We start from the raw sequence: 15,208 nt of genomic DNA on the forward strand, positions 1-15,208 counted from the left end.
CAAGGACCTTAACTGCTTAGGTCTATAACGAGATAAAAACGTAAGTTGCGCTGGATACATATGTCTGCCAAGTGCTGTAAATATACACTATATGGCCAAATGATCACATGAGCCTTCTTCAAACTGCTGACACAAAGCACTTATTTGTAAAGTTATAACTCCCTTCACTGAAACTAAGAGTCCCAATTTCACAATTTCATTTTATTGTACATACTGTAAGAGTCCCTGACCTGTCCCTGTTCACCTCGACCTCACTGAACACCATTTGGGTTGAACTGTAACGCTGACTGAATCCATAGGCTTCTTCATTTGACATCACTGTGCCTGACCCTCACAGCCTTGCTCCAAAATCTATTTCCCAAAAGAGTGAAGGTTTTTATACCAGTGAAGGAGTTTACATGGTCTGTTTCTATGACAGTAACAGAGAGGAGGAGTAAGGTTATTATAATGGCGGAGCGCCATCTAGTGTTTAAAACCAGTCGCTGCTGTTTTTCCTTGCAGTGAGGTCTTGTTGCTAAGCATTCGTTATTTAACTGTTTTAACTTTTTGTGGAAATATTAAACAAACAAAAAAAAAAACAAGTATAATGTTAATGAAAAGTAAAAAATCTCCGCAATTGATCGTTCTTATACATAAATTTAAATTTGTATGTTTTGCGCGTCTGGTGCTTTCGAAAACTTCTCCAGCCAATCAGGGTACGAGGACTCCCACTGTGACTCCGCCCACATCACTCTTGTCCCCGCCCCTCAGCATTTGCAGTGCCATGCAACGCTTTACGCAGAACTGAACCAACCGATTCGGCATCATGGACTGGAACGGGCGCGCACACGGGTTAGGAGCAATCTGGATGGGTCATATGTGATTAAGGATCATCGCTCGGTTTTCCGGTTAAATATAGAATTACAGGCGTTTAAGTCAGTTAGTGCTTGAGTGAGGTGCCGAACGTCCGCGCATTTTCCCAAGACAGATCGTCACGGAGACGAGAACGCGATGCTCCTGCTGTCGCACACTGTAACACGGCAACATTGATGCCGCATTGACAGTCAACGGGGCACTGACTGCACGCTCGCGCACACAAACACACACACACACACACACACGCGCGCGCGCGCAGGAAAATCGCGCGGGCGCGCTAATCCGGACCCTGGCTTACACGCGCAGGAGGATGTCGGGGCGCAGGAGCTGCGTGAACTCGCTGTGGTCGGGGAGCGAGCGGGTCCGCATCGGAGAGCGCCTCAAAGCCACGCTGGCCGGCATCGTGGAGCTGGATGTGCTCCGAGGGCGCCAGCTGGAGCTGATCGACTCCGTGCTGGATGAGAGCGGGAACCCTGATGGACACTGTGACCAGCGCGGGAACCTCGACAGCGCCGCCGAGGATGGTGCAGTAACCACCTTCAGTCAACAGGTCAGCGGGGACGGGCTTTCATTCCAATAGGGCTCTTCATTTCCATCTGAAACACTGGAATAACAAACATCTGCACGGTGACAGACGTTTTGGTGGCAGTGACGTCAGCTAGACAGGGTGCCACTATTTACAATTAAACGGTTGCGCACACACACACACACACACACAGTGTCTGCATACCCTATGTGCTAAGGTTGAATAAGGGTGTTACGGGCCACTGAGCATAACACGTGTTGATTTCACACAGATTCCTACTAGGTGTACAGTGTCTAGGTGATCCACTTGATCAGGTTTCCATTAAGGCACAGTATTGGCGTAATGACTAAAGCTTTCAGTGAGCGGATGTGCCAAGGTGAGCTCTCGTCCAGGTATGGAAGGCTTCCTTTAATTCAGCCATAGGCCCTTTTTTTCCAAGTCAGAATGTAAGTCTGTACATATGTCTGTCTGTGAATGTGTGTGTGTGGTGTGTAAGGAGAGAAGACTTGGGGGGAAGTGCTTTTCTGAAAGGACACGGGTTAAGAATGGCCCTTGTCCAATGAAGATACTGTGTAAATGAACAGATGTTAAGTAGCCACACATCACACAATGAAGGCATTCACCTCTGCAAAGTGGTATTTTTCTTAACGTGGAAAAAAAGTCTTGCAAGTTCTTTTCCTAATTCAGTATCTCCACATCATAAAACTTAATAACGCATTCTAACCCATTCGAAAAGAAGATACAGTACACACATGTTGCCAGAAGTGTAAATAGCCGTTGCGCTTCAACACTTCATTTCAAAAATACTCAATATCTCAAATCGATCGGCTCAGGCTGAGACGGGATAAGACAGACAGGCAAAATGTAGGAACGGTTAGTCATCATCCGGGTTTGTTTTTTGCTTTACCGCCAACACATCTGTCATTTTGCATAAGTGGAACATGTTGAAATTATTATGCTCTTTGCGTCATCACCTCTTCAATAGTTGTTAAAGAGCAAGTGAGGGATTAGAGGATGGATGGATGGGTGAATAGAGTAATGATGATGATGGAGGAGCAGTCCACATGGCTCCCAATGAGTTAAATCATGGAGTGTGATGCATGGTATTGTATCATTTAGTCATTTTGGTTACAAGATCAGAGATTTTTCACTATTGACTCCACTATGATGCATTATTTAATGCTTTAAATCAAGTCATCTTTAAAATCATAGATTGATGTGAAATCAGGTATCTTCAAAAACCTGGCACTCTGGGTGACACTTGAAAAAGACAGTTCTTAATGTCTGCCCTGTGATTGCGTGGACTCAGGACACTAATGTCTGCACACATCCAGTGACATTGATATGCGAGCTCCAGTAAGTGCTCTATCATTAGACAAGAGAGTTCGCACTAAAGCGCCTCCCACCCCTCCTCCATTTTCTCATTTTCTGGCCATTTTGTAAATGTTTTTTATCATTAATCTTGTAAAACTCTCTTCCCGTGTGTCCGACTGCTCCCTTTTGAATTGATGTCTAGCTGGAAAAAGGCCAGGCCTGTCCGTGACACTGCTCTAAGACCCGTATCGGATTTCTCTAAACCTGGCACTGCTGCTCATCCCCCAACCTTTTTTTTTTCCTTCCCCCTTCGTGTAATCAAATCAACTGTAATTTCATACTTTGATAAAGCACAGCACACGCGTTTCATATACAGAGCAATGTCTGAGCATTTCAATTTTATTGCATTAGTTTGTGTTTGTCTGGGAGATCATTTCAGAAGTTTATGTTTGGGCTCAACCTGGGAGGGAAGCAGTCATGTGTGTGTGTTTGTGTGTGATGTTAAACCTTCTGACTTGTTCAGGTCACAGGCTGTACTAAAATCAATATGAGATCACTAAACAACTTTTTCACTTTGATGCATGATTTCATTTAGCTGTTAATCATATATTCAATCATATGAAATATAGATTAGAGTAACGAGGGGGGAAAAGTGACAAATTAGTGGATTGAGTGGAAGTTACAAGGCTATCCAAAACATGCAATGATCAATTTCCATCCATGGATTGTCTTTATCGCATATAATAGTGATATTATCACCCAGGTTTTTTTTAATTAACTCTTCATGATGGATTGCTGTCATAACAAAGGACATTTGGACAAGCACTGATAAACATGCTCTTATCAGGTCTAATCTAGTACCCTAAATGGTTCCTTAGCTGTCCCTTGGCTGTCTTTCAGAAAGGATTCCAAACTAGAACCCAATTAAAAAGCTACTGTAAGAATTCCTTAAATATACGGAGAACCACTGAAGGAGGTATTGAATGGTATAATGGACAGAGCGGAGGGGATTAGTAAAGAAGTTTTCAGTAAAAGCCTGCACCCAAAAAGGATTCCTTATAGACCTATATATTTGACATATCTATATCATGTACAGTGATGATTGCAGCATTCTTACATAATGTCAATCTGCTGAGGAAAAAATATTCCTCTTTTGGAGACAGAGATAAGTATTGCTTGCTGATTCGGTTGTGTGGGCGAAGTGAGAGAAAAAAAGATAGAGAGAGAGAGAGGCTCAGCAGTTCAGAGCACCAAAGAGGGGGTGGTAGTCACATCCAGGAGTGTGTGTGTGTGTGCGCCCGCATGTGTGTGCTAGGGGTTTAAAATGCCTCCTTCATGCTGTTTTTCTCACTAGGCAACCCAGCCCCCGCTCACTCTCTTTTACTTTCTCTCTCTCTACTTTCCCACTGACTCATGCTCTCTTTCCTTGTTATCAATCTCCATCCGTCCCTTCTCGCTGAGTCTTAGACCTTCATCCGTCCTCTGCTCTCCATTTCTTACTCCCTCTCTGCTTCTGATGCTGTATTAATTTTGCGGTTTTCTGCCATGTATATTTCCAAGCTAGGAGGAAGGGAGTTGTGGGTGAACTGCCGGAGCATAGGCCTGGTCAAAGTTTCTTTAGACCCTCAGCCCCCTCATCCTCCTTCCCTAGTTCTTTGTTTCGTCATCTGTCGCTCGCTCCATTCTCTCCTTATGAACTCTCCCATCCCCCGGGGGTTGGTTCTTCAGCACTATTATGAGTCACCTGCATTGTGTGTAAAACCGAGAAGAGTGAAGCATGGGACTGATCAGACGTAACGGGAATCACACAATGGTTACTTGTGTAAGAGGATATTTAAAGAGTGGTCCTTTGTGGATCGGGAAATAGCTCAGTTATTGCACTCCGTAAATGCCACGGATTTCTGAACTTATTTTGAGATGAACTTTGACACATTCAAAGCAATGTCCTCTCGCATGCCTGGCTTTTTTTAATTCACTGGTATTGTTTATCATACCAGTTATTATAACCTGAAATGGCAGCATTGTCTCTAAACACTTTTAAAAGCGGCGTGACGTGAACGGCTCGCTGCCGAAGTGCTATTTTGGAATATTGTAAACATAAACATCTCTGATGTTCTTGCTCTGTAATTACCCCCCGAAACCTGTTTTAACATGTGCGGGCGTACCCTGTGCCATCTGCTTTTTGTTCTCAGACTCCCTCTCCGGCAGACTCTGTAGCTCCAGGGGTCAGGGCTCCAGAGGGCACAGGCTCCCGCTGGTCCACTCTGTCATGGGACATTCCATCAGACCTTCTCTCCCCTCCCACTCCAGAACCCCCTGGCACCGTTTCACTCGACTGTGACTCCAGACCCAGCTCAGGTACTACTGTTAACTTGCAACATCAAAAAGACTTACTTTAGACATGTTAAGCCCATTTGTTTGCCCCCTGGAGATATAACTACTGAAAAAAAAAAGTTTTCATAATGTCCTTTGAAAATTAACACCTGTACCTGCATAGTACTCTAAAGGATCTTTGTACTTGCATAGCGGGGCCTGTTCTTCAAAGCCCACTCCTTTCTTTGAGAGGTTTATTGCTGGACTTTGTTCCACTCTGCTGCGGGTTCACAGCTTGCTCATTCACTTCTATTTCTAAAATAAAGCCTGGCAGTGTTTTAAACTTTAGTAAATATTATGCCGAACAATATTGTAGAAATGTCACTGCTTTAGGATGAATATTAATGTTACCCGAAGTTAAATTCAGCTCCTGTGGAACAGTATCATAATTCCTGACAGGTGCAAATTTAATGGCCACTTGAGTAATATTCAGTGTTTACTTTCCACGTCAGCCACATACTCATTTTTTTATGTATGTTTAACATCTCTGCAGCCTTTGACAAACATTAACCCTGCCCTTTTTGCTTTTTATTTACTCTTTAATTTATATCCTCTGTCACCCAAGAATGTACTTTTTTTGCTCAATGTACATTTGTGCAGCCCTCCCCCATACTTTCTGCTCTTTTCCACAGGTTTTTACTCAGTCAGTGGGAGCTCACTGTCGGACTCATGTTACTCAGTGGCTAGTGAGGCGGCTCCTGCGGGTCCACTTAAAATAGGGGGGCCATGCAGGCCTCACTCGCTGGACCACAGTACCACCCAGTGGAGGGAGGATGAATCACAGAATGGACAGAACTCGAGAGGGGCAGCCCAAAAAGGAGACCGGAGGCCTGCTTCTACTGGTAGGAGGAGACTCTTTTCATGTAAAATCATATTTGTATTGTGATTGTTGAATGACATGGTCTTATTGATACTCCATCAACAGGTGAACTAGAGATTGATGGGCTCATGCTACTGACTGGACTCTGCTCTAGTCTAGAGGCAGCACAGGAAGGGTGTATGTTGTCAAACTCATCCAACTATCCACAGCTGAACCTAGACCCCAAATTCTGCTCCGACCTAGTTTCAAGAAAGACAAAAGAGGTATACCCTTATCCTAGCCCACTCCATGCAGTGGCCTTGCAGAGTCCTCTGTTTACTTCCTGCCAGAATCCTTCCCCCACAGAACGCTCTCCAAGCCCAGAGTTGGAGCAGCTTGGGGAACCAGAGCCTGAACAGACTCCTGTGAGGACCCAACCTCCACCCTCTCCGTCACTCACACAGCTGGAGCAATACATAACCAGATTAGCGCATCAGTACCACAGCAGGCTGACTGCCGAGACATCCAGTCGAGCATCTCAAAAGGCATCTGCAGGTTCATGCTATGAAGGTGTCAATCCTAAGACTGCCTCCTCCTCCAGCTTGACTAACTTGACTCCATGTAAGTCTTTTCTAGGCAATTCTGCTAGAGTTAGTCTTAGCAGCATTGGTAAGAAAGCTAGCAGGAACTCAATCAACCTTGGAAACCTGCCATCTGTCACTGGGGAGGATTTCAACATTAGTTTTCACCTCAACTTAAATTTAAACCTTAAACCTAGTTTGAATAAAACACCAAATATTGATGCTAAAATAAAAAATGAGCAGGCATCAGAATCATGTGGACATCTTAGTGGCAACTTCATCACTCCAACTGCCTCCCCTGCTGCTTCGTCTTCAACTACAGTCACCAGCACTCCAAACTGGAGAAGCAGACCCCGTATATCCACCTGCCCGTCCACAATTAGTAACCGTGGGTCACTGGAAATCCCTGGAAAGACCTTTGGCTCACTTAACTTTTCCAAGTCTTTGGATTGGAGCGGGGCTCCACGAGAGGAAGCAGAAGGCTGCCCCCCTTCAAAACCCCCAGAAAGTCCGGGTAAACTTAGTGAGGATTCAGTAGTGGTGTGTGAGATCTCACGTGTGTCTGGGTTGCCCAGGTCAGTGGTGGTAGGGCTTATGGAGGAAGGGGTTGAGCTGGACGCTGAATGCTTTCGGAATGAAAGAGAGAGGGGTGAAGGGTCAGCTTCTCCATGCAATGCTCCAACACCTCGTTCCTCTAGAGCCTCCCTTCCTACTGCTTATGAAGATCAATCTGCTTTCTATTCAAATTCAACATCAAACCTCTGGGGAGGGAGTGGTGTCACCGAACCTGACTACATGTCCCAGCAGCATCGCTTACAGATTAACCATTCAGATTGCCAACTGATACATACAACACAATCAAAGTCAAACAGTCCCCGCTCTGATCACTCTGGTCCCACTCCTTCGCACACCTCCCCCATACTGCCTTTACCGCACACTTACTCAGATTCCGCCTCCTCTCCTGGCTCCTCCTCTCGTTCGAGAGTGCATTCTCCTCCTCGACTTCTCTCGAATTCTCCATTTACACCTGCTCAGCTAACTGTGTTCCGGCGGGACTCACCATCCCAGTGCTCACTTCCGCACATCCACCCCTGTGGTTCTCCACTGGAAGGCCCCATTAGGCCCCGCGGTGGCTCCCTCAGGCAAGATGCCGGAGCTGTGTCTGGATGGAGGTCTCAGGAGAGAGGCTGGAGGAGAAGTGGTGATGGGGAAGGACTTTATCAGGGTAAGCATGTCTCCAGAGAGCTGGTGCGAGCATCAACGGTGAGCAGTTACTCAGGAAGAGACTACAGCTGCTGCTGGGAAGAAGAAGCAGGATCACGGACTCCAAAGAAAGCCACCAAGTTGTGGAAAGGTTTTGAATCAAGACTCTGGGGGAGGGAGGAAGAGTTAGAAAGAGAAGAGAGGGTTGGAGACTTTGGATGGAGGCATACTTCTTTAAAAGAAACTTCTTCAAGCAGGGTACAAGAACGAAAAGAGAACAATCTCTCTAGAAAGAAAGGGACAAATTGGGATGGCCATAGCTCCAGCCTTCGGCTATCCAGGAGAGCTTTATTTCGCAGTGAATCTCAGGGATTTCTGTCATCCCGTTCCCAAAAGCGGGAAGTTCGTCTTCAGAACAACCACTGGTGCTCCTCTTTGGAGATCGGTCGGGAAGGACGAAGCGCAGAACGTGGCCGAAATCTAGTCAGGAAAGAGGATAAACATCACTCGTCCACTGCCAGTCTTTTTCATCTCTCTCGCTCGCAAAGCCTGGAGGGAAGCACTCACTCAATCTCACCCCTGTCTTCCCCATCACTTTCTCCTTCTCCACCCCCATCAGCCCCTTTAACACGTTCCAGATCATTTCGTGACCTTGGGAGGAAAATATTTGGCTCGATGAGGTCCCTCAGTTTCAATAAGAACCAGAAATCAAAAAAGAAAGACTAAGACAAGCAGACAGAAAAAAAAGGCAAACTGGCCTTTGACAGAACTATTTAAGACATGGCAGGATTGTGGGATATTGTCAAACCATACCAGTGTTTGCCATGCTGCTAGTCATGGACCCGAGTTCTTGACAGGAACTTCAGTGGGAAGACCTAAGATTATTCAGCACTTAAGGGGCAAACATAAAAGATATCCTGTAACTCATCAATTCAGTGTGCTGTGTATAACTATAAATGTTTAAAATGTGTAGAAATGCAGCAGTTGCTTATTTTTGCATACAACTAATATCAAAAACACAATTCTATTTAACGTAGAGCAGCCCAGTTGTAAAGGCCAGAACCAGGAATATTGTCTTCAAGGAAAAACTGTTTGAGTGCCAGTACTGCCAAGTTACACAACATATAATAATGTGGGAGTGTAAGTTAAACAGCTCTTTTTTCTGCAAGTCTCTGCGCCTCTGCATGCAACTCTATGCTATGTCTCTGTGCATTATTATACTCACGGTGCACCAGTGTTCTCTAGTGTTATTTAGAATACTATATACCTTGCACTATAGGGTTTAGTGCATTTACTGTTAAACGCAGACTAAACTCAGACAGTACAGTATGTTGTGTAATATGAAGTGTGCTCAGGACTTTAAAATAAATAAGATTTCAGTGTTAAATAATGACTCTGTATTAATAAAGATCTAAAATGAAAAGTGATCCCCTGTTGTTTTGAATGCGGCTAGTTTATCTGCCTAATGCTATTAAATACTCACTGTGGTGGCACGGCAATTGGATTCTTGCAATTTACAGTCTTGCAGAGATTTATTAGATCCCAAAATTCTTCTAACATGAACTTCAGTCTTAAATAAAATAATAATATTAAAAATTATTTCAAAAATATTTATTATATAACAGTCCTGACGGATGACAAGCTCTTACAAGCAAGTATGAAGACTTATACATAGAAGAAACCAAAAACCTGAACAGCAGTTAACTGCTATGTGATGGAGGCTTTCAATCCTCAGACTGCCCAGTCTGCCCTCATTCCAATTCAGTCTTGGCAAGATATCCGTTCACTCATAAACCCCTTTATGGGTTTATATTCCATGCCTTGGGCAACACGTATCCCACATTTTTGGTAAGCCTTCTGCTATTCAGCGTCATTCTTCATTTTTTTGTGCTGGTGCAGATCTTCAAAGCTTTTTAGACCTGGTTTGGCTTCTTCTCTGCAGTTTCCTCTTCTTCTGCCTGATTCTGTTTATTGAACATGCCTTTGTAGAGGGCTTTCTCCTTTTCATAGTCTTTGCTGAGCCGCTCTTCCACTCTTTGGAGCTGTTTCTTCACATTGGCATCTCAAAAAAAAAAAAAAAAGTGCATGCAAACAATAATGTTATTTTATGAACCATAAAGGTCATTTCATACATTTACATTTCTCACAATAAGAAATGTTTATTATTGGTTCATTCACAATATGGTGGAATGGAAATATGATTGTTATATGACGGGATATCAAACTAAACCTAATTATTACATAAATCATGTTGATTGAGAATTACTGTGAATAAATAAGCAACATCACATGAGAGGGAGTTGTGCCGAATACTTTAATTTGACATCCCTCAGACTTGTGTTAGAAGCTACTTACAATAGCTTTGTAGCTTGTCTTGGGTGTGAAAAAAACAACATGGACAGTCCAGAATTATTAAGGAGACAACGTGTTGTTTAAAATAACAATGTTATCAGATGTTTTTTCTTGCTGAAATTGCTTCTGTGACTAAATTTAAACGTGGGTTTTGGCTGCTCTCTCCTCAGTATTGTGGGCAGTACCGACTTACTTTCAGTCATGCTGGCGACCTACGGTTGAAGTGAAACGCATAGTTAACCGTCTCTGTGCTGCCAGCATCTACTATAACTAATAGTGGAAAGCCTCTCGTCCGATCAGATTACTTGGTTGGAACTAACTGTTGCATAATAATATGTAGCGCTTGCATATCTAGGTTGTACAACCACTGGCAAAAATATGGACCCGTTGCAGTTAGAGGATGTTCACCTAGCTTTTTTTTAATTTCGTATCAAAGAAAATTTGACATTTTGAAATACACCTTTAATTAAACTATTAATTAATGTCTTTTTTTTTTTACTTCATTACTATTAACAACAGGAAAAAAAACAACTGAACCCTTTTTCACAAAGTCAAAATGTTCAGCTATTAAACAAAAACTGTTTTGTGTCATTATTTCTTTAAAACATGAAATATGGTTGAATCCTCCAAGTGTGATTATTCCATATTTTTTTACCATATGCTGTACATATAGGCTCTGCATTTAAAGATAAATTGTTGCGTTAGTGTGTTTACTGCCTAGAAACCTATCAAAGGTTCAAAGGTTTTCACTTCACTGATTCAAGTGTTAAATGTCTGATGCCGGTTTAAATTTAAGTTTGTTGAATGAATGTTCATGTTATTTTCCATAGTCTCCCTAAATCATATTTATATCATGCAACCTTTGCAAAAAGAAAGAAAGGTCATTTGCATGGACGTGGATCTTACATCCATAAAACTGACAAGGACCTTAAGTTTAAATGGCCTTTCCTGTCCTTTAAAGAATCATGGCATTTCTTGTTACCGTTAGGTTTCCCTCTGCTGGCCTGAAGGAGGTAGTGCCGGGCAGTCTGAGCATCACCCAGCTCCAGGGTGGCTACTCCAGCTCTGTAAAGGGCTTTAATATCCCCAGCCCTCCACTGCAGAACCTTCAAACTGTACTCCTGCACACGGGCATAGTCCACAACTTCACGCTGCAGTAAACATGCTGCTCAACACAGAAAGTCTGCAAATCAACTTTAAGAGCAGTGTACATTTGCCTGCAAGCACCTGCTGTAAAAGATACGCCAATACCTTGACAATTTTAGTAATAAATGTAATTATAAGATCAGCAGATGAAAAAGAGTTGAGCCAGAAGCTGGAAAAAGCAAAGACTTCATTTAACACTAAAATTACACAATTTTGGGTGATTGTTCTTTAGTAACACCTACCTGCTAGGTTGTTATAGCAATCAATTTGTGTACTTCTGAGCAGTTCCTCTTGTTCTGGTGTAAGGGTGGGAGACTCGGGTTGAAAGCCCCTAACACTCGCCATCACTTCTGAGTCCACACCACGAAGCACAAGCAAGGCACGGTGATAACGTCCTATGGCGCTGCGCACATTCTTCTCCCGGTAAAATGCGTTACCCTCCATTTTTAAGCGTACACCATCTGCCAGCTGTGAGTCCACCCTCGAGTCTGAGCCTCCAGTAGCTCCCAAGCATGGGGCAGAGCAGCTCTCGGCCTCTGAATTTCCATCATCAACAGCATCGGAATGCTGCTAAACACAACAGACAACCATGAAATACTCAGTAATGAAGCTTAGACATAAAAAGAAGTTTAAATTTAACTTTGTGTGTAAATTGACACTAAAGTCTCATAATAAATAGAAATCACCCTTTATACAGTATGTGCATCCGGTGCAATATATTTTGTTTTCAAAGTTTCCTATTAAGTGAACATTAATGTTAAATGTTCAGGGAGTCTTATATTTTGTTATTTAAGCCCTAACAGTGAAATCTGAAATGTTGTTTCTTATGTTTTAGATTTTCTTCTATTAATCCCCTTTTATACGTATCATTAATAAGATTTTGACTTACTGACACAGGACCACCAATGAACTGACAATCTTATTTAATAACAATAAGTGATTAATACAAGTAGTTTAGACTGACACTGAGAGTTAATACTTAAATATTCACGAACCAGTGATCGGTTAATTGTGAATCTTAGTGCAGCGTTTGACACCATTGATCCGAGTATTCTTCTTTATAGATTAGAAAATGTAGGTGGTTACCGTCATTTTTGTTCTTCCATTCATTAGCAAAGCTCACACCATGCATGCACAGCGTAGTGTAGTGTAACCTAGTTTAGACTAGTGTAGTGCAATCTAGTGCAGGCTAGTCTAATGTAGTTAAGACTAGTATGGTCAAGTCTAGTGTAGTCAACTCTATTGTAGTGTAGTGTAGTCAAGTCTAGTGTAGTCAAGTCTAGCGTTTTGTAGTCTAGTCTAGTGTAGTCTAGTATAGTTTAGTGTGGTGTAGTCAAGTATAGTTTAGTGTGGTGTAGTCAAGTATAGTTCAGTGTGGTGTAGTCAAGTATAGTTCAGTGTGGTGTAGTCAAGTATAGTTCAGTGTGGTGTAGTCAAGTATAGTTCAGTGTGGTGTAGTCAAGTATAGTTCAGTGTGGTGTAGTCAAGTATAGTTCAGTGTGGTGTAGTCAAGTATAGTTCAGTGTGGTGTAGTCAAGTATAGTTCAGTGTGGTGTAGTCAAGTATAGTTCAGTGTGGTGTAGTCAAGTATAGTTTAGTGTGGTGTAGTCAAGTATAGTTTAGTGTGGTGTAGTCAAGTATAGTTTAGTGTGGTGTAGTCTAATGTAGTCTAGTCTAGTATAGTTTAGTGTGGTGTAGTCAAGTATAGTTTAGTGTGGTGTAGTCAAGTATAGTTTAGTGTGGTGTAGTTAAGTATAGTTTAGTGTGGTGTAGTCAAGTATAGTTTAGTGTGGTGTAGTCAAGTATAGTTTAGTCTAGTATAGTTTAGTGTAGTCAAGTCTAGTATAGTATAGACAAGTCTAGTATAGTTTAGTGTAGTCAAGTCTAGTGTAATCTAGTATAGTTTAGTGTAGTCAAGTCAAGTCTAGTGTAGTCAAGTCAAGTCTAGTGTAGTCAAGTTTAGTTTAGTCTAGTTTAGTGTAGTCTAGTCAAGTTTAGTGTAGTCTAGTCAAGTTTAGTCTAGTCTAGTCAAGTTTAGTCTAGTCTAGTCAAGTTTAGTCTAGTCTAGTCAAGTTTAGTCTAGTCAAGTTTAGTGTAGTCAAGTTTAGTGTAGTCAAGTTTAGTGTAGTGTAGTCTAGTCTAGTTTTTTGTAGTCTAGTTTAGTGTAGTCTAGTGTAGTGTAGTCTAGTTTAGTGTAGTGTAGTCTAGTCTAGTTTTTTGTAGTCTAGTTTAGTGTAGTCTAGTTTAGTGTAGTCTAGTTTAGTGTAGTCTAGTTTAGTGTAGTGTAGTCTAGTATAGTTTAGTCTAGTCAAGTTTAGTTTAGTGTAGTCAAGTTTAGTGTAGTCTAGTTTAGTGTAGTGTAGTCAAGTTTAGTGTGGTCTAGTCTGGTGAAGTCAAGTTTAGTTCAGTGTAGTTTAGTCCAGTCTAATGCAGATTTGCTGCAGCCATAAGCTCAGTGTTCTCCGTCTGACACTCAAAAACACTTTCCGTTCTCATGCACCACACTAGTCATTGTATTTTTCGCTAGTCATTTCTTCTTTACTGCAGCTGAATGATCTTCAAATAAAATTATGGCTCAGTTAATAATTAAGTTGTAACTGTAAGCTCTCTGTTTTGAATGAGCAGCATGCAGCAGTCACGCTAGCCACCGCCCCCTCTAAAACTAAAACATGCCACAAACACAAAACGACATTTACCTTCTTGTCCATTAGTGTAAGGCTGAAGGTGTGTAAATAACGCGCTTCTTATAACAGATACAGCATTTAAAAACGAACCAAAGCTGATCATTAGAGCGCTAGAAATGTTTGTTCTTCGTTTATGGTGTGCGGCTTTCAGTTCAGCTCAGATACCTACCGCCCCCTGGCGTCACTAATTAAACATTGCGTTCTGGAAATAAAGGCAGGAGTAATGGTGCATTTCAGCTTCTTTGACTTTCGGCTGTTCCCTTTCAGGCGTCGCCACGGCGAATCATCTGCCTCCACCTATCCTCTGCATTCTCTTCTCTCTCCCTAACTAAGTTAATGTCCTCTCTCACTGCATTCATAAATCTCCTCTTTGGTCTTTCTCTAGACCTCCTGCCTGGCAGTTCCAACCTCAGCATCCTTCTACCAATATATTCACCATCTCTCCTCTGAACATGTCCAAACCACCTCAATCTGGCCTCTCTGACTTTATCTCCAAAACATCTAACATGGGTTGTTCCTTTGATGAACTCAATCTTGATCCTATATATCCTTGTCACTCCCAAACAGAACCTCTTGAGAAGAGAACCTTTGGTACCTCCAACTCTGCCTTCTGTCTTTTCTTCAGTGCCACTGTCTCTAAGCCGTAGAGAATCGCTGGTCTCACTGTCTTGAACACCTTTCCTTTCACTCTCACTGATACTTTTTTGTCACATAACACACCTGACACTTTTCTCCACCCATTCCAACCTGCCTGTACTCGCCTCTTCACCCCCTTTCCACACTCTCGGTTGCTCTGGACCGTTGACCCTAAGTACTTAAAGTTCTGCACCCTCTTTACCTCTGCTCCCTGTAGCCTCACCGTTCCACTTAGGTTTCTCTTATTCACACACATGTATTCTGTCTTGCTACGCTAACCTTTATTCCTCTGCTTTCCAAAGCGTACCTCCATCTTCTCCACCCTGTTCCCTGCTCTCGCTACAAAGCAATATCAGATTGCTTAATTTCAAATTCATAGTGTGGTGGTGGACAGAGTCAAATATACATTGTGTCCTTGAACAAATACTATATTAATAGCAATAAATTAAGTATTAAAATATTTATACCGGTTTTTCTTTTTCTACTGTGTATATACATTTTTTTTGTCTGACTGTGTGTGTGTGTGTACTTTTATTATACCTCTATATACAGTTAAATATACAATTTTGGCACAAAGCTAATGTAGTTTCACGTTTTTTTCTTTTTTTTTTTTTTTTACACTTGTTCCATAGTTCATTACAGATATTTAATCAACTGAGTCCAGGAGAGGCAGCACACCCCATGACACCCCATGACACCCAGCCTTTTACATAGTGAGCACATCATTTCTCTCTAATCA

General features: G+C 42.2%; 2 protein-coding genes across 3 annotated transcripts; one reads left to right on the forward strand and one right to left on the reverse strand.

Moving 5' to 3' along the window:
- Positions 1 to 803: 803 nt before the first annotated feature.
- On the forward strand, positions 804 to 9,128 carry si:ch211-168f7.5 (dapper homolog 2). Its single transcript, XM_053506357.1, has 4 exons — positions 804 to 1,405; positions 4,888 to 5,053; positions 5,701 to 5,910; positions 5,994 to 9,128. The coding sequence occupies exons 1-4, from the start codon at positions 1,166 to 1,168 to the stop codon at positions 8,375 to 8,377; spliced, it is 3,000 nt and encodes a 999-aa protein (XP_053362332.1). The 5' UTR covers positions 804 to 1,165; the 3' UTR covers positions 8,378 to 9,128.
- Positions 9,129 to 9,247: 119 nt separating this feature from the next.
- ttc9c (tetratricopeptide repeat domain 9C) lies at positions 9,248 to 13,980 on the reverse strand. 2 transcript variants are annotated; one of them, XM_053506358.1, is made up of 4 exons: positions 13,846 to 13,980; positions 11,392 to 11,719; positions 10,986 to 11,168; positions 9,248 to 9,713 (listed from the first exon to the last, which is right to left on the reverse strand). In XM_053506358.1, exons 1-4 carry the CDS (start codon positions 13,855 to 13,857, stop codon positions 9,565 to 9,567), a joined length of 672 nt encoding a protein of 223 aa, XP_053362333.1. In that variant the 5' UTR covers positions 13,858 to 13,980; the 3' UTR covers positions 9,248 to 9,564. The 2 variants fall into 2 exon arrangements, with proteins under 2 accessions (XP_053362333.1, XP_053362334.1); XM_053506359.1 differs by having other exon boundaries at positions 11,392 to 11,716; positions 13,846 to 13,974.
- Between the last annotated feature and the right edge of the window lie 1,228 nt (positions 13,981 to 15,208).

Source organism: Clarias gariepinus, chromosome 10 (assembly GCF_024256425.1).
Source record: "Clarias gariepinus isolate MV-2021 ecotype Netherlands chromosome 10, CGAR_prim_01v2, whole genome shotgun sequence".
In the NCBI taxonomy this organism is placed as follows: Eukaryota; Metazoa; Chordata; class Actinopteri; order Siluriformes; family Clariidae; genus Clarias; species Clarias gariepinus.

What these genes read in the sequence shown, in the direction of transcription:
- ttc9c (XM_053506358.1), bottom strand. An exon ending in TTGCTATAACAACCTAGCAG is followed by an intron (nt 11,169 to 11,391) that starts GTAGGTGTTACT and finishes TGTGTTGAGCAG; the next exon opens with CATGTTTACTGCAGCGTGAA. An exon ending in CAGCAGAGGGAAACCTAACG is followed by an intron (nt 9,714 to 10,985) that starts GTAACAAGAAAT and finishes TTTTTTTTTGAG; the next exon opens with ATGCCAATGTGAAGAAACAG.
- si:ch211-168f7.5 (XM_053506357.1), top strand. Translation starts at nt 1,166, where the DNA reads ATGTCGGGGCGCAGGAGCTGCGTGAACTCGCTGTGGTCGGGGAGCGAG. An exon ending in TAACCACCTTCAGTCAACAG is followed by an intron (nt 1,406 to 4,887) that starts GTCAGCGGGGAC and finishes TTTTGTTCTCAG; the next exon opens with ACTCCCTCTCCGGCAGACTC. An exon ending in TGACTCCAGACCCAGCTCAG is followed by an intron (nt 5,054 to 5,700) that starts GTACTACTGTTA and finishes TCTTTTCCACAG; the next exon opens with GTTTTTACTCAGTCAGTGGG.